Source organism: Mercenaria mercenaria, chromosome 18, assembly GCF_021730395.1.
Source record: "Mercenaria mercenaria strain notata chromosome 18, MADL_Memer_1, whole genome shotgun sequence".
NCBI classification, from domain to species: domain Eukaryota; kingdom Metazoa; phylum Mollusca; class Bivalvia; order Venerida; family Veneridae; genus Mercenaria; species Mercenaria mercenaria.
Window position 1 is genome coordinate 14,489,467 of NC_069378.1, and position 26,103 is coordinate 14,515,569.

Here is a 26,103-nt window from a genome sequence, read left to right on the forward strand (position 1 = left end):
TTATTTAATTGGAAAGCATTTGCTATCACATTCACTTTTACTTATCTTGAGTCATAGCAAAAATCACGGGCCATACAACGGACATCCAGTTTCATTGCAGGGGGTCCATTATCTAGGGGATTTCCTGCCCACAAATAATATATCCTGGAAGTGTTAAAACTTCTTAGGTAATAAAGGTAACATTGCTTTGTGAATATCTAATACCCCCTGTACTTTAAACAAACCGTTTGATTTCATTTTTTCTCACAGATGAAACAAGTAGCCTTATCATTCTTTCTCTACCGTTTGGTGGGGGGGGGGGGGAACATAATGAGGATTTATATTATCAGTAAATCTTCTTTCTTTTCAAACAATATATTTTAGTTTGTAAACTCACTATATCAAATGTATTTAAAATTATTTAAAGAACTAATAATGTATTACTAATTCAAAATAAGATCAAATATGTTTGTATAAACAACGCCTCGATATATGTTTATCTAAAAGGAATGCAATAAATCATCGTTTAACTTAAAATATTGATTGTAAATCACAACCGTGTGTCACCAAATTACAAAGCTAAATCTATAACGTTTAAAATGGTTTTAAATTTGTTAATGATACAGCGTAATTCTCAATAAACTGTTTCAAACAAAAACTGACACATATTGTCGTTCTTCGAAACGTTCTATACTAAGTCATTAATGCAAATGGATTACAGCGTAAATTCTCATTCAGTTGTTTCAACAAAAACTGATAAATTTAACTATGAACAATAATCACTTCCTACACAGGTATTAAGGGTACCAAGTAGTATTTTAAGTTAGGGTAAGATTAAAGTCCGCTTATAGAAAGGGTCAAGGGGTCAGGGGGGTCCGAATTTGAGCAAAAATCGGTAATTCTAATAATACTTTCAGTTCATACAATAAACCTATTTGATTTAAATTTTTCGGGAGGGGGCGGGCATATGTTCAAGACCCACTGGTACCAATCTTATTTCCTTCTTGTAAGACTTAATATTGATTTATTGTTACACATTACATGAGTGATTTTTTCGTTTTAAAAGTGATTTATTACTGTTCAAAGTGAATATACCTCTGAAACAGAAGGGGGCAGAGTTTGACATTTTTAAACATACTGAGTTACATGCGTAACAAGAGTAAAGTCACTAAATAGTTCTTTTTCTGCTTTATATTACCCTTATTAGACTCCTTCCACCCCCGCTGTCTAAATCACCTAATTTGATTGAAAAAATTACGCGAATCTAACGTCGAAATTCAAGCAATGCCTCCTGCCATTTTAAAGTATATCACACGATCTTCCGATAAGAAGTCGCTAACGTACAAGCTTTGGAACTCTCTTCTCCGCGGCAATATTCTGGGACCTGTTATGTTGGATTTTAAAAGTCTGCTTAAACCAAATTTGTATAGCTTTTTACAAACTGACCGACACATATGAAACCGCAGGATAGTATTTATTCCTGAAAAGCATATGTGCCGTGCCAACATAGTGCGTTTGCGACCAGCATGGATCCAGACCAGCCTGCGCGTCTCTCTACATTTTTATGTTTGTTTACAAAAAAGCAGATTTTTTCCCTTTTAATGAATCATCGTTAATGTTTCATAGGGCATATTTGAACAGGTATAGGTGCAAGGGCGTGTTGCTATAAAATGTGGTAAATAATAATAATGATAATAATAAATGGTCAATAAATAAAACAAATTAGACAAATGATCACATTAGTCTGCCAGCAAAGCAGAACAATTCGAGTTACAGACTTTTAATATTAATATTTAATATCTTATCCATATTTATATTTGGTATAAACTGTTAATTATGGTACATTATCTATAATACTCCTCATTCTTTACCCTTTTAGCTGCATGAAACGCATCGGCTAATAAGGAGTGTTCGTTCGGGCGTTTATTAGTTTATTATGAAATAAATGCATTTTGAACATACTAATTTTAGTACAGGAGTATATCATAGTGGCAAGACTTCAGTCTTCGCAGGTTAACACGTATTCCGGGATAGCCTGCGCAGGTTTACACATATTTCATATTAAAGCAGGATAGTATTGTTTCCATGGATATAGAGGTAAGACTGTTTCTCTAATTAAGCTACATATAGCTTTCTAGAAAACGGTAAACTGTTATTAAAAGTTCCTTTTTGATTTTGACTTATGTAAAATGTCAATGAAAGGGATCACGCAAAAAGCAGCCTACCGAACATTTCTAGACACTGGTGCAATAGTCACTTTTCTTCCACAATATAACTTTACAACTTCTAAATAAGGATCAGATGCGACGTAAACGAGAAAAGTAGTTAGGTTATTTAATTGTCAACATGCCATTAACTTGATAACACGTCCATCGGCTGTACATAGTGCGTTTCTTATTTTTTATCATCATAGCATACCGAAATGCAAAATGCCGTCACTGTTTTATATATTTACATGATACATAATGGTTGATCAGTCTATAGTTTCTAGAATTACGTGGCACGACCATTCGAAATTTCTCATGAACTTTTATAACCCGTTACAAACGATTTATTTTTGGTAAACATTGATATGAACGGAGAACCGACGGTAGTTTTGGAACGCTATCACACGTGGGCAACAAACCAAAAGTGCGCATGTAGTTTGATGGGTCAATTTATATACCTCGTCTACCGATTAGGAAGTCAGCTTGATTTACTTGGCCTTATTTAAGTAAGAACCACTATGTATTAACCAAATAACACAACCTAAAGAACGGACCGTACCCCAATTATTAAAAGTACACGAACATCGCTCACCGCAAAACCGAACTATAGGTAGCACACAGTATTATAGCGTTTAGAAGTGACAAAAAATCAATTACATAAAATTAAGTCAATACCAGTTTCACTTCAAGACCAGAACTACATTGTATGTTCTTTTTTTTAAATAAATTTAATAAATTATTCTGGGAAGGTGCAGCACTGAGCTTTTTTTTCTGTTACAAATGAAGCAGAGTATTTTATATACCAGTTTTCTTTCATTCATGAATTGATTTATACAATGCAGTTGTTTTCTATGGCTGAGAATATAACTTTTGTCTCAATGAATGTGCAAGTTCTAGGTGACAAAGGAATACGGAAAGATGTTATTAATTACCTGAAAGAGAAAAAATATAATATCTATTTTCTCCAAGATACACATTTTACAGACAGAGAAATAAAATATATATTCGCACACAATGGGGCTATGACTGTTATTTTAGCAACTTTAATAGTCAGTCTAGGGCGGTAGCAATATTTATAAATGATAACTTTAGCTATAAATTCTCTAGACAGGAAAATGACCAAAATGACCTTTTTAATCTTCATGCATGCATAGCAAATGTTAATCTCTCTCTGTTTTGTATTTATGGCCCAAATAAAGATGACCCTGAATTTTATACATATATTGAAAGAAAAGTGGTAGAAACTGAAAATCATTGCTTAATCATAGTGTCAAACCCAGAAATTGATTCTTTTAACTATATAAAATTAATGTGAATAATCCTAAAGCAAGAGACACAATTCTTAAAAATTTATTAATGATGATCGAGTGTAACTTAATTGATGCATGGAGAGAACAAAATATCGAAGACAAACAATACACATGGTTCAAAAGAAATCCTATTAAAAGAGCAAGACTAGATTTTTTCCTACTTTCCAGTAACTTATACACAGACTTTAATAATGCGTTAATTTTACCAGGTTATAGAATAGACCATTCAATGGTTTTATTAAGTTTTGAATTCGGATATGTTAAAAAAGGTACGGTAACCTCATACTGGAAATTCAACAATTCTTTGTTAAGAGATATTCAACAAACTAAGCAACTTATAATGCAGTTTAAAAGACAATATGCTTCGGAAGAACAGTCTTCACAAGAAGCAGTAGAAAACATAAACAATGAAGAATTAAGATTGACCATAAATGATATACTATTCTTTGAGGTTCTTTTAATGAAGATTAGGGGAAAAGTATAGCTTTCTCTTCAAGAAAAACAACAAAAAAAAAAACAAAAACAAAAAAACAAGAGAAACTCATAAATGAGATTAGTTCCCTTCAAAAACAAAATAATATAAATTTTGATCTGTTACAGAGAAAAACAAAACAGAAATGGTAGATCTGAGATAAAAACAATTGCATGGTGACTATATAAGATCTAGAGCAAAGTGGGTTGCTGAGGGCGAAAAAAAACACAAAATATTTTTGCGGCCTAGAAAAAAGAAATTTTGTTTCTAAGTTAATACACTCTCTGTACTCCACATCAGGAGCCCTTCTACAAAAGCAAGCGGAAATTATGAATGAGGTTGTTAACCATTATAAAAAACTTATACACACTAAGACAGACTGAAACAGTAGAACTAGACCACAGTTTACAAAATGGTAGTATCCCAAAATTAAGTGAAAATGAGAAACAAGGTTCTGGTCGGATATTGGCCATTTTCTAAGATCAATTAGCTTTGCCTTTGATTCGGGGATCTGTCAGTTACCTTTAAACAAGGAGTTATAACTTGTATCCCAATGGGAAATAAGGATAAACGTTACATTAAAAATTGGCGTCCCATTTCTCTTTTGAACGTTTCATACAAAATTGCTTCATCTAGCATTGCAAAAGGAATTGAATGTCTTACCAAATTTGATTAGTCCAACCAAAAAGTTTTCTTTCTTCCTGGGAGATTTATAGCAGCTAGTTTAAGACAAGTGTATGATTTAAATGTTTCCACACGAAGAACAGCAAATTTCTAGAATGTTACTGTTAGTGGCTTTTGCAACGGTTTTTATGGTCCTTTATGTAAAAGTTTACAGTATAGTAATTTGTGAAACAACTTTTAAACGGGTTTAAATTGGTTTATAAAGATACACAATTTGTGTTGTCAATATAAATGTCATCTGTCAGATTGGTTTAGGTCCTACGCGGTTGTTTAAAAACACCATACAAACCAACAAGAATATCAGGACTGCAATAAACATAAAAAAACAACTACAGCTGTTCCTGATGGTTCTTTTTAAAAATACCGGTTTTAAACCTTGTCCAGAACTAGGACTTCAGTGGGAGTCTCAAAGTTTTAAATTACTAGGAGTGACTTTCACAAATGACCTAAAACTATGATACTAACTATCTAACAAAATTTGAAGAAATTAAAAGGCTTTTCGCTAACTGGAATAAAAGGGTCATTAGTCTTATAGGTAGAAATATAGTCATTAAAACACTAGCTTTACCAAAAATCAATCCCCTTATTATGAGTTTGCCAAATCCAAGTAATGATATCATAAAAACATTGCAAAATTCTTTCTATGTTCTTTTTTATGGAATGGCCAAGATATGGTGAAAAGAAATACTATTATTCAGTCCTATGAAAACTGTATTGTATTGTATAAAAATGACAGAGTTTAGGTACTTACCTTCGCCGCTTAAAACTTAACTGGCTACGCAGATATAAGGAGATATACTGCTAGATATTTTTACTTATCACAGATACTACCCTATTCTTCGAACTTACAGTAAATATGGAAATAATTTTACGATTAATAGAATGAACACTATTAGTAATTACTTTTGGAACGATATCTTTAAAGGAATCATACGAATAAATGACCAATATCCAAAAAGCTGGAGTGATTTATGATTTCTGTGCACTGCCAGTATGTCACAGCAGTAATTTTAAAATTGGTGGTTCTAGTTTTCACTATCCCATGTTTATAAGGAAATGGGAGATGAGTTTTATTAGTCAACGACTTTAGGTAGAAATGGAAATTTTCTGTTATATAATGATTTTATTGATGAATATGAAGTTAGAACAATTTTATTTTACAATACCAAAGTATTATTGCATCAATAAGAGATTTCATTGACAAGGTTAATTTTCCACATTATGCAAAAAGGGAAGCATCAACTTTACAACCATTCGCGGTTAAAATAATTAATAGTCAAATAAAAGGATGTAGAAAAATTTATGCTTCCATACTTGCTAGGCAAAAAAGAATCCCCTCTTCAAGGAGGAATTAAATCTTAATGCGCTTTTTAACTGGAAACATATATGTATATTCTTTTCATTGTAACTAAAGATACTAAGTTGCAATGGTTTCAATTTAGACTGAATGATAGAATCATCGCAACAAATTACTCCCTGCTGAAATGGGTTTAAGAAATGATCCGTGGTGTTCTTTCTGTAATACAGAAACTGAAACTTTAAAACACTTATTTTATGATTGCCATTACAGTAACTTATACTGGACTGAGGTCAAAAGATGGATAAACGAAACTTGTCTGATATTTTCCACTGAATGTCAAAGGACAGCTACTATTCCCAGTAACGAAAAATTTACACGCCTTAACGAATATATATCTAAATGCGAAATTTTTATATTAATCAAAGTCGAACTGGGAAGAATATTTCCAAGCCTTTTTCATTGTTCAAAACGCAATGGAATGCAATTGAAACTTGAATATTTTTAATGGCTAAAAAGATAACTGCCAAACAACTGACAGTGCGAATGGAGTGATTGTTTATCTCTGTTTTCACTAGACAACTAATCTCTTTTCTGTACAGTTTGTTTCTGAATGTCCCCAGTGCTGCACCACCAAACCCCACTTTGTATTGGCCCTTTTATTTTTTCTAGCTTTCTGGCATAGTCTATCGTGCCAATCTGGTATCTTTATTTTTGTTTTTATTAAGGTTATAAGATGTGGGTATTAAAAGAAAAGAAAGAAAGATGAACAACGGTGTTATGATTAGCGTATTATGCTTGAAGGAGTTAATTTCCTTTATTTAGCACAACAATAGTACTACACTATAGTATTGCTTGAACACAATTAATTCTACCTTTGCGACCAGTGTAGGTCTTGATCGGCCTGCACATCACAGTTCAGTCAGAATCGTTTTGGAAAATATCCTTTAATCACTCGGTGGTGCTGTCCGAATTGAAAGAAAAATTCATTACGGAAATTTAGCATGGTAATGATTAAGGCTTTACACAAGTTTGTATTATGCTAATTGTACAAAATAACTCATTTTGTAATCACCTACTTAAAGACTATTTCATATATAATATGCTAAATGCTGTAACCCACTTTTGAGAAATAATAAAAGATAAGTCAATACAGTACGTTTACGATTTAGTCAGTGATTCCTCGTTGGCCGAGCGGTTACGGTATTTGTATTATACCTTTTCGTCGGGAGTTCGATCCCCATTTTTTTCAGTATGCATTACATACTTTGTGTAAGATTGTTTTTCTCTGGTTTCTGATTTACCGTTATGTTTCTTATTTTCGTATTAACTTGGTAGTATCTATAAATCAATCAATCCTAAAATTATGGTCGGGCAATGATTTTATTAATAAGCGAGGTGTAAGTTGTTATAAAACTTATAACACTTTAAAAATATCGCAGGAAAGCTAAAAACACATTAGGTCATATTAAAGGTGTAGTGTATTTTGACATATCAATTGTGACATATAATTTCAGTGAACATGTTAGAACTAGATTTACCAACTCGTTATGTCTTCATTGAACTGTAGTGAAGAGCAATTTTTAAAGGTCTAGGAATCGATCTCACGACGAAAAAGTGTAATACCAATACCGTAACCGCACCAGGCCAACGAGAAATCACTGACTGCATCGTTAACGTACTATAAGTATTGTCCGTAAGTATTGACCTGGCACTCATTAATCTTCGCCAATATTTTCGGACGTTTTCGTTAATTTACACAATATTTGTATCCTGAAAATATCTATATTACTAAAGTAACATATACCGATGTTAACCAATGACACGGGGCGTAGTGGTATGTGTCTGACTTCCATGCACGTTTACCACGGGTTCGAAAACACCTAAGATCATTTTTAATGTATTGTTATCGGCACCACCTGTTTTATTTTTACATTATTTTTTGTATCATATTTCATGAATTTAAATTGCTTTCTCTTGTAGTATTTATTTTCTGGAAACGCTGGTGACCAGGTACTTTGTCTTTTTATCTAAGATAGTTTTAAAACATTTTTTATTCCACTAATTCATCAACGGTTAATAAGATAACTTTCAATAAATGAACCATAAAAATCTCGGATAAACGTTTGAATCAGATAAAGAGGTAAGCTTGCATATAAAATTTGGAAAAAATAGTAGATACGGTCAGACGTAGGACTCGAACCCACAACCCTGAGATTGGCAGCTAATTTAAACGCTTTGTCCGCACAGCTACCTGCACATGTGACATTATATCAATAAAGAATTATATATGTCATAGGTATATCGCTATTTATGTTCTGATACCGAAAATTAATTGACGGAAAAATACGGAATATTCATGAGTGCCAGGTCAATACCGCACTTACGGACAATACCCCACAGTATTATGGCGTTTCTATTTTTAGCAACATGTAAATAAACAGTCAGTACCTAGCACTCTGTTTCAAAACAAAAGATATAAGTTCAATAGTCCCCTTGATGGCGCAGTAGGTTGAGTGTATACAAATGTACTAGTAATAATTTTGTAGTGATAGTTTTGATGGTTCGAACCTCGCACTCGTCCAATAATTTTGCATTTAATTTATATACTTTGTATAAGTTTTTTTTCTGTTTTTTTATTCATTCACGAAAGCTGCAAACACATTAGATCATACTAAAGACGGAGCGTTTTTAAACATAATTAGGTGTTAACAGCTGTGACATATATAAGTTAATGAACAAGTTAGTACTAGATCAACCAAGTAGTGTTGCTTTCGTTGAATCTTATTGAAAAAATATAATCAGTTTTAAAAATATTTTGTACGGGTCTGAGAATCGAACTCCAGACGAAAAAGTTATAACACGAATACCGTCAACCGCTTTGGCCAACGAGGAATTACTGTCTGCATTGTAAACGTAGTGTATTGACTTAAATTTATATTATTGTTTTGTTTCTTTACATTTCAAAGCGCCTTATTACTGTGCGAAACCTATAAGTGTACTGACTTCATTTTATGTTGTTTTCTTTGTTTTTATTTCAAAACGTCACAATAGTGTGCGATACCTATACGTGTGCGCTCTATTGATAATCATGTGATGTTTGCTGACTGGAATTCCGGTTTTTTATAAGCCGGGAAACCCCAATCAGAAATTGTAGACGAATGTTTTTTCAAATTATCTTGATTTATTAGGAAAACAACTATTTACAACAGAATTTCATGAAAAATACATTGTAAGAGCATCGAATGTGCAGCATATAGGTGAATAGAGCAACAGTTTAATTGTTTCTTAATCTGACACCACAATGTGTGGGTTAGTCGCTTTAAATCAGAGCTGTTTTATATCAGTCTCTACAGATTATTAGCACGACATTTATGTTGTATAAGCATGGTTATAATTAGTGAAGCTTGCATTTCCACTACTGTTCAGTATGATATTGGTGCTGTACTAGTATATAGACAGTTCCTAGTAGTTAGGACATTGATTTTTATAAATTTTCAGTTAGTTAAAGTAGTTACTCGCATACTATCTGAATACAGAGGTAAACCATGTATTTTAGGTGAGTGGCCAGCAACGTATACCATGCATCCCCGTTCCTTTGACATGTGGTACCAAATTGAATTTCAGCTATCATGTGGGTATGTTAAATATAAATTATAGCATAATAGTTAAACAAGCAAACATCTCAAACATGTCTGGGAAACAATATGACAAAGTGGTCCAGATTGAGATAAAAAGCTTTGACAGTCGAGACAGATATAATAATGAAGTAATATATATATATATATATATATATTTGCAAAGATGATTTCTTGGTTTGTAGCATCAAAAATAAGTTTGATCAATACAGTTTCGGTCAATCTTCAATAGCTCCCGGCTGTCAGCATAACTTGTCGTTTTTATATATTCTGACTGTTGCGTTCATGTTCTTTTAAAATTAAGTTGAAATTATCTCGACTAGGACAATCCCCGTCTTGACAGGAAGGTCTTTGTATCAAACAACTTCTTAACTGAATCTATTTATCTAGTAAATGAAAAAGGTAATGAATCTAAGCATATAAGCATATCAAAATATAGTTAGCGTTTTGAAATGTTTAGGTCATATATACAATACTATATGACAAGTGTGATAAAGTATGACAGATATGTAAAGAAAAGCATGCCAAGGCATTATTTATTTGCATACATTGCCGAATCATCTCTTAAGCAGAGCAGATCTATATTCCAACGTCATCATAAGTGTCAATACACGACTTTCTTAAACAGTTTTTCTTTATTTCTTTTTTTTTATATTATAACTTCCGGTTATTGAATGTCCACTTATAGTTAAAGTTCAGAGTTCAGAAAAATAACTCTTAGTAATATTTGTCATAAGCTATAAAACGTTTAAAGTGGTCAACATTTTAGACCAATTTGGAATTCCTGATCAGACTGTATATAATATTCTTCATTCTGTCATGAAAGAGATAAACACAATCATATAAATGAATATATGTAATATCCATAGAATGTATGAACTATGCAAACTCAATTACCTCAAACGTATGAAGGCATTTTATACATTATACATGTCATGACCTTCACCTATTTAAGGGAAACACCGGGTAAAGGTAAAGTGAATGTAATCTGATTGATTCGACCAGAACTATATTTAGGTCAAGGCTTATCTCTGAACCTGGTAAATGGTCGACCAGCAAGCATGGTTAATGACAAAAAAGAAAGTCTACAAGCTACAAGAAGGCCAACATAGTAAAGTAAAAATAACTGTCACTATATCACCCGGTATTTTATAGACATGACTAATATATTGTCGATCATTTTATTTTGATTGGCTCATCTTGAATGGTCTGTCTTCACCACCAGGATTTATGAAACAAAGACATTTGGCACTATGTCTCATACATCGTGAAAATTGTTGTTATCGTTAACTATAAGTTTAAGGCTATTTTATTATTCTTATGTCTTGTAAAATAGCTTATCACTTGAATGGTTATAACAAAATTGTAAACACATTAGTTGCTAATTCGGCGCAAAAATGTCGGATGAAATTTTGCTATTTAAAGTTACTGTAGACTTGTTCAGTCGCAAGTGTTTCAACATTGAGATAATTTGGCACAGATCATTGATTGCGGGATTTAGTAATATTCTTTAATGATCACTCTATCGATAACCCACTGCTTACATATTTGAATACAATCGACATTGTACTTGCGACCACCTCTATTAAGCGATTATTTTTTATTCAACGACCGGTAAAAATCCCTACCGAAAGTTTTCAGTACATAAATTCATTCCATTTAACGGCTTTTTTATTAAACAACTAGCGACCACATGAATGTAATCCCGACAGGTAAGATATTCGACAAAAGTATCTATAAAGTAACCAGGTACCAAATTCCCGCCCTGTGTAATTAGCGAGTATCTTTTTGTAACGGGAACAGTCGAATTGACGAACAATATTCTATAATTCATGTTTTTTGGACTAAATAATGTTTTAAGAACTAAAACAGATTTTCGAAATCATTGCATGTTTTTTTTACCGCAATGGCGTTCCACATCGGCAAACCAAGACAAGCATTAAAACCTAGAACGAAAGAATATATGTCATTGAATATCATAGTGTCAGGAAATCGCCCATAGGGGTTGGGGAAGACCAAATACAAAATATAATAAAAGAGAAAAATAGCGATACATGTAATTTCGGACTATGAAAGTAATCAAACCTTTAGTAACAGTTCTACTTACAAATAGAAACTAACTAAAACTGAAGACCATTTAAAGAACAATGACGATGATGCTGATACTGCTGCTGATGATGATGATAATGGTGATGATTTGATTGACAAGTATAGAACAGAACTGATACAGTACAAAATGAACAAGTATACATTTTGAAATATATATACATATATTTATGTTCATAATAAATACAGTTACAATTACGTAATAGTTTCTCTTCACCTGACTGAAAATCATTAAGAAACCATTTTAGCAGTCCCTTGGGCGATCTCTGTATACAATTTCGATTGTTAGATAGAAATGTGAAAGAAGTAGGAACAACAAATGAAGAAATTATGGGCATTTGCGCGATCACGTTGAATAGGAAATCGTTTTATATTTGAACTACATATGATTTCAGTTGAACGTTAAAATTACCCAAAATATCAATTGAAGATGTTTGAACTTACTTTTATTGTTTTACATCAGACTGCAAGAATGCACTTATTATTACAACACACCGTTCATTTTGATACACGTAACAAATTTTTGTTCTTAACGTTGATTCCTATCCAAAGGCCATTTAATTCCGGGTTTAAATCCGGGTTAGGACGCCACTAACCTCAGTAAACTTTCGCGTAGTTAGTGCTAAACACCTCCCCTTTTAAAATAAAATGATGACTGCGAATTCCTTTGTCTGTCTCAGTATCAGATTAACATCGACATAGGATCTTTATGTTCTATCCTGTTTCTAGACTACGTGACACTGTGCTTATATTTCAATGTATTAGTCTGGTAATGCCAACTTTAAGGGGTATTTGAAGTTAAGGCCCAATGTTTTATGGACAAAATATTGTAGTGCCCTATAAATGGACTCACTTTGATTTTTTCCACTTATGTTTACATTTAAAGTTCCATAGGGCTTTGAATTATATGTTAAAACAAATAAAGGAGTTATCCCAAGAGATATTATGCATAATTACATGGTAATAAAATGAATAATCTCATTATTTCACATGACCTGATATGATTAGAGCCATAAAGGGAAGTAATCATAGCCATTGCATTCTATGATATTTTCATCTATTTTATACAATATTTGGCAAATATCTGAGAAAATAATACATGGATATCTAAAATAGGATTTGACAAGAACAAGACATAACAAAAATGTGGCAGCCATATGATGAAAAAAGGGTTATAAGGCTTTAATGCCAGTGTATGTACATATATGATACATGACTTTTACTCTATAATGAAGTGGATTTTATCAATTGTTTACGATATTGCCACTATTTAATGTAGCAGTCCCAACCTTTATATTTCAATGTTAGAGTACTGATACAAATCAATACCTAATTCCTGCATCTCTTTATCGAGGTAAATCCTGTTTGTTTTAACCATATGATATTGATTTTGATAGTGTCGCTGTCAAGTTTCGGGTTAAAACATAATGGTGACTAATATCTGAGGTATCTTCCCCAAGCAGTATACACGATGAAGGATTTTCCTTGATATACTTGACTTGCTGTACCCCTTAGACCTTGCTTCGCTTCTTAGACTTGCTTCGCTTCTTAGACTTGCTCCTCTAATTTAAATTGCTCCTCTCACTGAACTTGCTGCGCAAACTGGACTTGCTGCACTTGGAAGACTTACTCCTCCGAATTGGACTTGCTCTCTTACTGGACTTGCTGCGCAACCTGGACTTGCTGCACTTGGAAGACTTACTCTTCCAAATTGGACTTGCTCCTCTTACTGGACTTGCTGCGCAACCTGGACTTGCTGCACTTGGAAGACTTACTCTTCCAAATTGGACTTGCTCCTCTTACTGGACTTGCTGCGCAACCTGGACTTGCTGCACTTGGAGACTTACTCTTCTGAATTGGACTTGCTCCTTTTACTGGACTTGCTGGCAACCTGGACTTGCTGCACTTGGAAGACTTACTCTTCCGAATGGACTTGACTCCTTTTACTGGACTTGCTGCGCAACCTGGATTGCTGCACTTGGAAGACTTACTCTTCCAAATTGGACTTGCTCCTTTTACTGGACTTGCTGCGCAAACCTGGACTTGCTGCACTTGGAAGACTTACTCTTTCCAAATTGGACTTGCTCCTTTTACTGGACTTGCTGCGCAACCTGGACTTGCTGCACTTGGAAGACTTACTCTTCCGAATTGGACTTGCTCCTCTTACTGGACTTGCTGCGCAACCTGGACTTGCTGCACTTGGAAGACTTATCTTCCGAATTGGATTTACACACTTTTTACTGGACTTGCTGCGCAACCTGGACTTGCTGCACTTGGAAGACTTACTCTTCCGAATTGGACTTGCTGCGCAACCGGGACTTGCTGCGCTTTGGAGACGTACTCCTCTAACTGAAATCTTAAGTTTCGTTAGTGACAATACTGGAGGTTTCTTTCTAAACCTTATTTTTTTCTCTCTTTTTTTATTTCTATTCCATTTCAAGTATAAATACAAAACGCGCGAACCGGATAGAGAGACGCCATTGTGACGTCACGCGAATAAAAATAGCATACACAAAATTGCGGCAAAATTGTGTTTGTTTTATACAAATAAATTGATATTTTGACAACAGCCCCCTTCTAAAGAATATTCCATATTTCAAAATCATGGCAAAAATATCTGATTTATTCTGTCTGCATATCCTCTGTTGATATTGTAATGTGGGGACTGTCTTCATCATCTTCATCTTGTCTGCTCAGATAATCTGCAAGATGTTGTCTGATCCTTTTATTGCCTCAATCGGAATTTATATGACTGCAAAAATAATGCCCATCTCACTAATCTTCCATTATCTGGTGTGGATTTCTGGATATATGCTAAAGAATTGTGGTCTGTTTGTATGACGATATTCCTTCCATAAAGATACTTCTGGAATTTTTTTATTCCGAATACTATGGCAAGGCACTCTCTTTCTCCAACTGAGTAGTCTTCTCACGATCGAACAGCTTCTTGCTGGCAAAGGCAACTGGAAATAAACCCTCTTCATACTGCTGCAATAACGCTGCTCCGATCCCGGTACTTGAACCATCACACTGTAAAATGAATTCTTTAGAAAAATCTGGTAGTCGAAGAATAGGCGATCTGGTGAGTTGATCCTTCAAGGTATTAAAAGCACTATCTTGACTTGCTTCCCATTTGACATAATTCGGCTGTCCCTTTTTCGTCAAGTCTGTTAGAGGTGCTGCTATTTCGGCAAATGAAGGTATGAATTTTCTATATAGCCCGCTAATCCTAAAAATGCCCTAACTTGTCTTTGGTTTTGGAACTGCTGCTTGGCCTTATGCGATTAAGTTTCTCCTCTTCCATCTGAACTATTCCATTTCCAACCATATGTCCTGTAAATCCAATATGCCAAACCCAATAAACATTTTGATGGTTTAACTGTAAGACATGCTTCTTTAAGTCTTTGGAGGAGGTCTCGTAGCATAACAAGATGATCATTCCAAGTTGGAGTATGTCCTATCATATCGTCGATATAATTATCAACGTTGTTACATCCTGCTAGCAGCTTCCTCATCATACGATTGAAAGTCGCCCCAGAGTTGACCATTCCAAATGGCATTTTCTTAAACTGGTAACTCCCTCTGTCTGTAGAAAATGCTGTCATTCTTCGGCAACTTTCAGCAACTGGAATCTGCCAGTAACCTTTACATAAGTCGATCTTTGTAAAAAACTTATCATCTTTCAGTCTTGCCAGAATATTCATCCACACTAGCCATAGGCTCGGTATCAAACTTGGTCACAGAATTAAGGCGTCGAAAGTCAATGCAGAATCTATTGCTTCCGTTCTTTCTTCTTTACAATTACGATAGGTGCATTGTACTCGGATACAGATTGTTCTATAACATCAGCTTCCAGCATCTTCTTATTTCATCTTCCACATCTTGACGCTTAGCGTATGGTATTGGGTACTGCTTCACTCGGATAGGTTTCTGGTCAATCAGTTCGACGTGGTGCTGTATGAGAGGAGTTGTTCCTGGTTGTTCGGAGAACACCTCACTAAATTCTTGAAGAAGATCTAAGACTTGCTTTCTCTGTTCCTGAGTAAGTCTTTCACAGATCTTGACATCACAAAATGTTTCACCACTTGTGTATCCTGGAAACTCTAGAAGACTTTCAATCATCTACCGCTCCACCTTGAATATGGTTGTCATCTTCTATAATTGCCACACTTGCTGCATCGTTGTCTTTGCGTTCTTCATACTTCTTTAGCAAATTGATGTGATATGTCTCGTTCTATCACCAACATTTATTCTATAGTCAACTCCGTTGATAGCCTCAACAACTTCATATGGTCCTTTCCATTGTAGCATCATCTTATTCTTATCTGTCGGAAGCAGGAGTAGTACTTTGTCGCCAAGTTTTATTACTCGTTTGCGAGCTTTCTTATTGTAATGATGTTTGTATATCTTCTGAGCTCTATTTAGACTTTCTCTTGCTATCTTGCACGTTTCTTCCAACCGCTGCTTTAAATCAAATACATTTGATATGTGTTCTGTGTCTCAGGATTTTCTTTCGCTGTCCATATTTCTTTCAACACTTGCATTGGTCCCCGCACTGTTCTTCCATATAAAAGTTCAAAGGTGAGAATCCTGTACTTGATTGTGGTACTTCTCTATAGGCAAATAATACTGCCGAAAGGTATCTATCCCAATCTTTGGGTCTTTCTTGGCACATTCTTCTTTAACATGCTTTTCAGGACTCCATTCATACGCTCACAAAATCCATTGCACTTCGGGTTGTATGTGTGGTGAAGGTTGCTTCACTGATATAAGGACGACTTACTTCTTTCATCAGGTCAGATGTAAATTGGCTGCCTCTGTCACTTAAAACTTCACTTGGGAGACCTACTCTCGAAAAGATGTCAGAAGTGCTTCTGCTACTCTTTCTGTGTCAATTCGTGGTTAATGCTACCGCTTCTGGGTATCGCGTGGCATAATCAACCACTGTTAATATATATCTGTTTCCACTGTCTGACACTGGTGCAATAGGTCCTATTAAATCTATGGCTATTCTGTGGAAGGGTTTTCAATCACTGGCATGTCTCCTAAAGGAACCTTCTTAACTCGGCCTTTCGGAATGGTCTTTTGGCATTTGTCACAAGATCGGCAAAATCGTCCAACTTCACTTGAAATCCCAGGCCAATAAAAACTTGACGTGATCCTGTCCTCAGTTTTCTTGCTGAAAGATGTCTCCAACGATCGATTCGTGAGCAAGTTCCATCACTCTTTTGCGTTTGCTTGCTGGTACGACAATCTGTTTGATCTCGTAGTCATACGCCCCTTTCGTCTGAAGATAAACTCTATACAGCACTCCATTTCTTATTGCAAATTTGTATTTTGCACCACTCTTGGTTTCGAGCATGTCTTCTGTCTTTGCTAAAATCCCATATGCTTTTGCAATGCTTTATCTTCCTTCTGTAATGCCTTTAATGTCTCCACATTAGCTTCTGTTTCACAGGAGGGCTTCGCATTTCAGTGCTTTCGTTGGTAGCTCTGCTTTTCTACTCTGTGTCTTGTCATAACCGCAGCTACGGATGTATCAGCAATCTTTTTCCATTCAGGATCAGGTCTATCAAGTACACCAGGAACATTCCCAATGACTAAGTCACAAATCAACGACTTTGGTACCATTGCCTCAATTTCTCCAATGTAATACGGAGTATCAACCATATCTTCGCCATAGGTACAACTTTGGCGTCCCCATCTATTGTGTTCATCACTATTTCTTTGCCTAGAAATTGCTCTTCTTTGACTAAGTCTCTTCTTATCAGCAGCGGATTCGCATCCAGTGTCCCTTAACACTTTCACTTCTTCGTTCTACGATCTCTCTGTACCTCCAAGTTCCTCTCCCCTTTAAGCTATCAATGGTACAAACTCCTGCAAGTATTGGGACTGACTCCCACTTGCCAACTTCATTTTCCGTCTTCAGTATTGTTTTTCAATGGACTGTTTTTTACATCCGTTTGAACACACACTGCTGCTAACTTCTGGTCATTCTTTGCTGGAGCTGATCTCATCTGCTTACAATCTCTGGCTAAGTGTCCTGCTTTATTACAGATAAAGCAACTCTTTTGAGTGTTACTCCTGCTGTTTTGTCTACAGTCACGCGCTAAATGACTTGCTTTATTACATATAAAGCAGGTTTTCCGCAACCCATTCTTCCTTCTGTCTTTCGACTGGACTGCTCATGACTGGTGGAGTTGTGCTTCCTTTGTGGCGCAACACTCTTCGACAATATTGAAGGTGTCCCCTTATGTGCTTCGATGTACTGCTCTGCAAGACGTGTTATCTCGTCCATCGACTTTGGTGTTCTCTCTTTCAGAAACACCGCTAATTCGGCACGAACAACCTTCAATAAACTGCTCTCTTATCATTAAATCACATAAGGATTCATACGTCTTTTCTATTCCAGCCAGTTCAGTCCACGACTGAAGTATCTCTTTATTCTTGACACAAATTGGAAGACCGACTCTCCTTGGTCTGGTTTACTTTGTCGAAATTTAGATCTGAATCCCTCTTCAGTCAACTGATACCTCCTTAGGATCGCTTTCTTGAGAGAATTCGTAATTACAGGCCTTTCTGTGGCATGCTTGTGTACACCTCCAGTCCCATTCCTGTTAAAAGTGAGCTAAGACTTATGGCCCAGCTCTCCTCTTCCACTTTTGACTTTGAGCATATCTCTCAAACCTTTCCAGATATGCGTCAATGTTAATCGTGCTCTTTCATAAAAATTTGGAATCTTAGGTCTGTACGCCTTACAAGTAGCAGTACTGTCTACTCTGTTGACCCTCAAACGCTCAATCTCTAAGTCTCTCTCCTTCATTTGCAGTTCAAAGTTCATCTCCATCTGTCTCCTTTCTTCATCACGTCGTTGAGCTCTCTCTTCCCTTGCTATACATTCCTCTTCCTTATCTTTGATGAAAAGGATCAAGTCTTCACCGGACAATCCAAGTCTCTCGCCAAGTCTCAACCATTCATCGTAAATACATCATGCTTGTTATGTTTGCTGCAATATTATTATAGTTAATCCCGGACGAGCCCCCAATTTGTCAAGTTTCGGGTTAAACTATAATGGTGACAATATCTGAGGTATCTTCCAAGCAGTATACACGATGAAGGTTTCTAGATATACTTGACTTGCTGTACCCTAGACTTGCTTCGCTTCTTAGACTTGCTTCGCTTCTTAGACTTGCTCCTCTAATTTAAATTGCTCCTCTCACTGAACTTGCTGCGCAACCTGGACTTGCTGCACTTGGAAGACTTACTCCTCCGAATTGGACTTGCTCCTCTTACTGGACTTGCTGCGCAACCTGGACTTGCTGCACTTGGAAGACTTACTCTTCCAAATTGGACTTGCTCCTCTTACTGGACTTGCTGCGCAACCTGGACTTGCTGCACTTGGAAGACTTACCTTTCCAAATTGGACTTGCTCCTCTTACTGGACTTGCTGCGCAACCTGGACTTGCTGCACTTGGAAGACTTACTCTTCTGAATTGGACTTGCTCCTTTTACTGGACTTGCTGCGCAACCTGGACTTGCTGCACTTGGAAGACTTACTCTTCCGAATTGGACTTGCTCCTTTTACTGGACTTGCTGCGCAACCTGGACTTGCTGCACTTGGAAGACTTACTCTTCCAAATTGGACTTGCTCCTTTTACTGGACTGCTGCGCAACCTGGACTTGCTGCACTTGGAAGACTTACTCTTCCAAATTGGACTTGCTCCTTTTACTGGACTTGCTGCGCAACCTGGACTTGCTGCACTGGAAGACTTACTCTTCCGAATTGGACTTGCTCCTCTTACTGGACTTGCTGCGCAACCTGGACTTGCTGCACTTGGAAGACTTACTCTTCCGAATTGGACTTACACCTTTTACTGGACTTGCTGCGCAACCTGGACTTGCTGCACTTGGAAGACTTACTCTTCCGAATTGGACTTGCTGCGCAACCGGGACTTGCTGCGCTTTGGAGACGTACTCCTCTAACTGAAACTCTTAAGTTTCGTTAGTGACAATACTGGAGGTTTCTTTCTAAACCTTATTTTTTTCTCTCTTTTTTTATTTCTATTCCATTTCAAGTATAAATACAAAACGCGCGAACCGGATAGAGAGACGCCATTGTGACGTCACGCGAATAAAAATAGCATACACAAAATTGCGGCAAATTGTGTTTGTTTTATACAAATAAATTGATATTTTTGACGTCAGCCTTTGATGCTTTGCATTATTGTAAGTGACGTCATATTTGGGCACACAGTTTTATGTCAGAATTCCAGTAATTAGTTTTCTGCATTGTCTGTCGGAGAAAAGAGTGTAAAGGTCATGTGGTTTAGCCTGTATTCTTTCAAAGTAAATTTTTCCGTAACATTCATTGAACTTGATACTTTATTCGGTGCCCGGCATATACTTATGGTGGATTCCGTCAAACCCGCATAATTTTGTGACCGTTTCCCTCAGCATGCGGGAGTCCGGTGCCCTCAGTATGCATCCGGTGCCTTCGGCATGCAGGAGTCCGGTGCCCTCAGCATGCGGGAATCTGGTGGATTATTATCAAGTCGGGTTTCTCATCATTTGTCGTGTGTGATGGCCGGAGTTTTGGAGAATGTTTAAGGGTTTTCAATAAGATTTCGCTTTAGTGTGAATATACATATTTATTAGAATTTTAGTAAGAATTTCGATGAAAACATGGATTTAAGTCAGCATTCGTCAGTTTATGTACAGTGTTTGGATAATTTTTGAGAGATATATTTTTTGATCGAAATTAGTTTTATAAGATTAAGAGTAAGTTTATTTGTATTCCTTCATTCATTAATCGTTATTCTGGCAGATACTTTGTTAATGGTATTTATTAAAGTAAATTCTTTGCTTTGTTTTAGTTGAAATGGATAAGTTAATTGTTTGTTAAAATTCATTTAAAAGTAATTTCACCCACTTAAAGTGTTCTTCTAATTTGCGAATTTTCATTCCAGCCTTGTTTTTATGGCAGCTACTCGGGAATTTTCAGAAACGCTTTTCAGTGTTTCCCACCCAACTAGAGGTGTACTGGTCAGGAACCCAGGCAATCCTTCCGTGTATCGATCGGTGCTATACATTGGGCACGTTAAAGAACCAGGCTGTCTATCCGCAACGAGCTAGGCTAAGTTAGCCGGACACGCCTGTATCTGATTTCTGATCTCTCTGTCGTGGGGGCTTTGTCTCACTCTGTCCCTCTGGTCAGATCGCTCTGTGTCTGTACTAGTAGAGGATGAATTATGCTCCCTGTGTGGCTGCATTTGCACTATGTAAAGCGACTTTGAACGTGAAATTGATCATGAAAAAGGCGCTGTATAAATCTGGTATAATAATAATAATAATAATAATAATATTGTGTTTACTGTCCATCTATCTGACATGCGACACGCTAGTTATCTAGTGGAGCTCTCAGAGGCATAGGCGTGGACAAGGGCCAACCTTGGTGCTGAGTTATAGTAACTGTGGATTCTTCCTCCGCATCTCTCTTGTCATTATAACTTTGTTATATTGTGGAGCTTGTAGAAGAACTACAATGTTGTTTAATTGTTTCAAACTGTTCTGCTCAGTCCTGTCAGTATTACATCTACGGGATACAGTTAAAATTATACACTCCAGAAATGGACACAAAATAACCTTATAACCGAGTTCGAAATGTAATTACCATCATCAATATTAAATCAGAAGGACTTTGTTAAAAGTATTTTTATGCACATACAAACAAAAGCGTATGTTTGCCAATTTCTAACAAGATCGATTGGTTTGTAATAGACTTTACGCACACAAAGTATCTTACCTTAAGCCCACTACGCCCACTTTTACGCCCTTCTACTTTTAACTTTCAGTGAGGCTGATATCCATCTGTATATAGCTGGGTTGGTGCGACGTTAAACAAAACATCAACAACAACAAAAACAATCAAACCGAGTATGCAGCATTTTCATTTTTGTCGTGTTGGGCGACCATTGAAGTTCAAACAGAAGCCCCTGAGGATGTTTAAACACAACAAATGAGATACTTTTCATCAAATCCTGTTTCAAAATATGCACATTTAAGAAACGCCCCAAACACACTAATCGAAAACTAATTATCACTGAGTTGTCACTGAATTACATTACAAATGACTTCTTGATAATATTTCAGTTTGAAACTATTAATCTTTTATTGTCAATGAACAGATATTTCTGCTCTACGCATTGGCTGTACTTCAGGCCACATGTGCTGGCCACGTGACTTTTAGCGATCCGAAGGAAATGATGATAATCAACAAGCCTTATCCCTTACTGCAGAGAGTAGAAGACGCACTCAGCAATGCGAAAGAGTTCAATCTTTTGAAAAGGGCGAAAAATAAAGTGGAAAGAGAGTGTAAGTCTTGCTTCTATATTGTTATGCCAAATTGAATATAATATAGTTAGAGTATCACCTACTATAAATACAGTTTACGTAAATTCCGTTATCTTCGCAATCAATTTAAAGGTTCGGTTTTCGGGAGTGATAAAGAACACACTTGTATTTCGTCCATGCGAAGCTAACTTTATTAGGCATATGAGAGGGACGAAGGGACATGCATCAAGAACGTCATTTAACTAGTGATGATGACGGATCTTAAATCAAAGTAAAAAGGACAATGCATACTTTCATAATAGTTTCAAACAGTAAACATTTTCTCTTTTCATTTTAGTTAACATGCTTAACATAATTTTAAGACATATTTTCAGTAACAATAAAACGTTTGTAATTTTATTTTAGCGAACAATGATATTTTTAAATATTTTTACAATACGTCTTCAGTGAACGGCGAAAATTCTTACCGCTGTCCGCTGTCACTGCATCATGGGAAACGTGTTTCTAGTAATTCGGAAGAATACAGCAAAACGAATGACGCACTTTTGGCTCTGCGGATTCTAATGAATGAGTGAGTGATATTTAATGACGCTATAACCGCTTAGAAAATGAGTAAATTTTAATCATATTGTATTGGCTATGCTAATTTTGATGATAAAAAAATTAGTAAATTCTATTGATGCTCTAATGGTACTTTGGACTCTGATGAAAGAGTGAACGTTTTAATGACGCATAGAGAATTCTAATGACAGAATGAATGAAGCTTAATGAAGAAGTAATGGTGCTGCGAATTCTTAAATAACTTTTTACACACATGTTAGAAGGTTTATTTGAAGTACAGAACACAGAGTTGAGAAAACAAAGGTACGTACGTTTCACCCTGATCAAAATTATCTGCATGACTTAACTTCTTCGTACAAAAAAAAAAAAAACACCAGACACCTGTTGAGCTCACAAATATGCGTCCCACAATTTTGACAAAAAATCTATATGAACGATTTTTTTTTACTTATTGATCCCAATCAGGCATATTTATGACAGACTCGATTTCACTGAGCCTGTTGAACTGTGCAACACTCCTCACACCGATTTCAGTTGATTTCTATTATTTAGAAAGTGTGACAACCAACAAAAAAACATTCCAAATTAATGCTGGAAAAGTTTTAGATATTCAATGAACCATAATTTTAAAATCACAGATCCAAAAATCAGTCAAGCTAGTAATAATCATACTTTGTTTATGATACGTTTGTACTTAATTAAATCTCAGAATGATTGAATACTAATCCACACTTAAACATCGTTGAGTCATTTTCATAGCAATGTATCATTGAACATGGCGTAACTTTCTGCAATAGGCATGGATTTAGCCCAGAAGATCTCCAGACAAGAACAGTTAGGAGTACTTTTAGTAATGTTGACGATTTAAAATGCAGACTACCTGATCCGGGAACTTGTGACTTCTACAGCAAATATAGAACCATGAATGGGTCTTGTAACAACAAAGACAATCCACGGTGGGGGATGGCAGGAATGATTCAAGAAAGAATTCTGACAAGTGAATACAGTAAGAAGACCTTAGCATTTATATCAAACTGGCCCTTAGTCCATAATATGTTTTGGACAAAACCAACCATTGCGTATTGAATTAATTGCAATCATGTTTTTTAAATGTGCAAAATACAAAACATAGTAGGTCAGCTGTATTCAAATGTAAAGACTGCATACTGAATAATTGATGCATATGTGAGACAACAACCTTAAATCAAATATTAGCGTTTTAGTCTCTAAATTAAACGCAATTAATAAGTCTTAGAGAGGTTTATTACTATAGTAAGTTGTACATTAATATCACGTTGCCGTTCCCGGCTTAATTTATGAAAAATTTATTAAAATTGTATCATAAATAATCTAAAAATTTTATCAGATATAAAAACTCTAATTTCTTAAAAAAAATACCAAAACAAAAGTTACGTCCCACGTTAATGGGTATGACAAATTATGTTACAGTGCTGCACATCGCTTTTTAACATACTGAGATAAAATAAATCACAGCCGTTACATAAACTGATTGATCAAAGTATAAATACGTCACAGAATAACTGTGTGAGACTCCGATTAGTTTTAGAACAGTACTATGAAAGATTTAACAATGTTTTACATAATGCTAATATACATCAGGAGTTCGTATTCCTTGTACAATGTATAACTTAAATGCCTTGTTTAAACAGATATTGTATATTGCAGATAGTTTATTTGGGGATACCCGAACAACAGGTATTGATGGTAAATCACTTCCGAATCCCAGACATATCAGCAATGCTGTTCATGCTAACCCGAGTAAAGCAGAGTCTCTAAGCAGGACAAACACACTTCTTTTATTTGCGTTTGGTCAATTTCTAGACCACGATATTGCTATGACTCCTGAGAGTGGTAAGTGACATTGAACATAATCTTAAAGACAAAAGCAGCACATATTAAATATTCCACAAATGTAACTTGCAGGACAAATATTATAATTGGTAACTGTATTTCTTTTATCTTAAGGAAGTTTTTAATTCAACGTTTGAAGCGGAAATACTAAATAGTTATAAGTGAACTAGCTGTTATTTGAAAGTTGTTAACTCTATAATGTTCGTAGTTTTCCACGATATCTGTTATATAAGTTGCTGTATGATCCACCATAATGAGCAATATAAACCAAAATTATCTGGAATACAAACTTTGATAAAGCTGTGTTCTGTAAAAGAAAAAAAAATCAGGGGTGCAGTGATATACGTGAGAGTATACTGGTATCGATGTTTTGTATCTAGATACATATGTCGGGTTTGTCAATACCGCATCAGTTCACGAATTTCCATTTATATAATTTGAAAAACATTTGACGTGTACATTTGTTTCGTTTATATTTATGTTGGTTTTATTGTTCCAGAGGTTAATGACTGCTGCGAAAGTGACGATGCGTAAGTAAACGTTTATCCTGTTTTGGAATATAAATAATTTAAATTATTATATTTGAATGATAGTTTTAATTTTACTGCTTCTGCGATCATAGCTAAACAGTTGCCGTAACAAGCATAAGTTACTGGAAAAATTGAAATTGTGTTTGAATTACGACACTGTTCTACTACTGAATTTTACAAAATATTGTGTGACAGAAGGTGCGGAATATAGATATGATTGAATCTTTCTTACCGGAGATTTCGGATTTATTTGTGCAATTCGGGAACCCATGTCCATTATCAGACCACTTACATTAAGTAACTGCCTTTTTCATGTCCCTTTTCTGTTAAAGTACAAATTCCTGACATTAAGATACCATCTGTGTTAAGCCACCATGTTTGTTCTTCCCTCATTTGTCACGTTTTACTGTATTAATTAAATAGAAAATACTGAAAAGAAAACATACTTGGCATTTTTACTATATAACAGAGCCCAAACATCGGCTACTTCACACTTTCCTCGTCTTTCACACAAATGTTAGTTATGTCCGCCGCACTTAAACAGTGGGTAAAATTAGCATCTGGACAGCTTGGCATCAGAACGAATGAATTAATTACAACAACAAAAATATTCTACCAGTATATTGTTACATCTAACGTTTGTACTGTCTATTTATCTGTGTAAAAGAGATTACTGTAAACCTAGAAATGGCTTCGCGGTATTTAAGTTAGCAACTTCACGGTTGTAATGTGATTCCCTTTTCATTTTAACACTGTTTCAACATAAAAGATTAACTATAAGCGTCACTATAATGTAAATAGGGTCCTCATTTACACTACTCGTACTTTCATGCTTTTTCGTTGGCGCAACAAACTTCTGTAGAGACATATTCGGCTGCTTTCATGTAGCAGCAGTGGTTTGTGATTGCCAGCTTTGTATTGTCGTTCGCTAACGATCACAAAGAAAAGGATAAGTGGCCAGTCATTTGCTCAAATTTCAGTCTTACCTGTAACGTTAAAATAACTGTAAGTTTAACTACGACTGTTTGTTAAGTGCTTAAACTATTACGTTTTGGTGTACTTCACGTCTAATGTATTGCACGAATCTTTATTGAGAA

At 35.5% G+C, this 26,103-nt stretch overlaps 1 protein-coding gene across 1 annotated transcript; it reads left to right on the plus strand.

Moving 5' to 3' along the window:
* Nucleotides 1-1,952: 1,952 nt before the first annotated feature.
* On the plus strand, nt 1,953-25,010 carry LOC123537967 (lactoperoxidase-like). Its single transcript, XM_053529672.1, has 6 exons — nt 1,953-2,076; nt 21,878-22,064; nt 22,491-22,614; nt 23,402-23,610; nt 24,291-24,476; nt 24,976-25,010. The coding sequence occupies exons 1-6, from the start codon at nt 2,065-2,067 to the stop codon at nt 25,008-25,010; spliced, it is 753 nt and encodes a 250-aa protein (XP_053385647.1). The 5' UTR covers nt 1,953-2,064.
* Nucleotides 25,011-26,103: the final 1,093 nt, after the last annotated feature.

Excerpts from the sequence above, each read along its gene's own strand:
- LOC123537967 (XM_053529672.1), top strand. Across the intron at positions 23,611-24,290 it reads AATTCTGACAAGTGAATACA|ATAGTTTATTTGGGGATACC; the intron begins GTAAGAAGACCT and ends TGTATATTGCAG. Across the intron at positions 24,477-24,975 it reads TGCTATGACTCCTGAGAGTG|AGGTTAATGACTGCTGCGAA; the intron begins GTAAGTGACATT and ends TTATTGTTCCAG.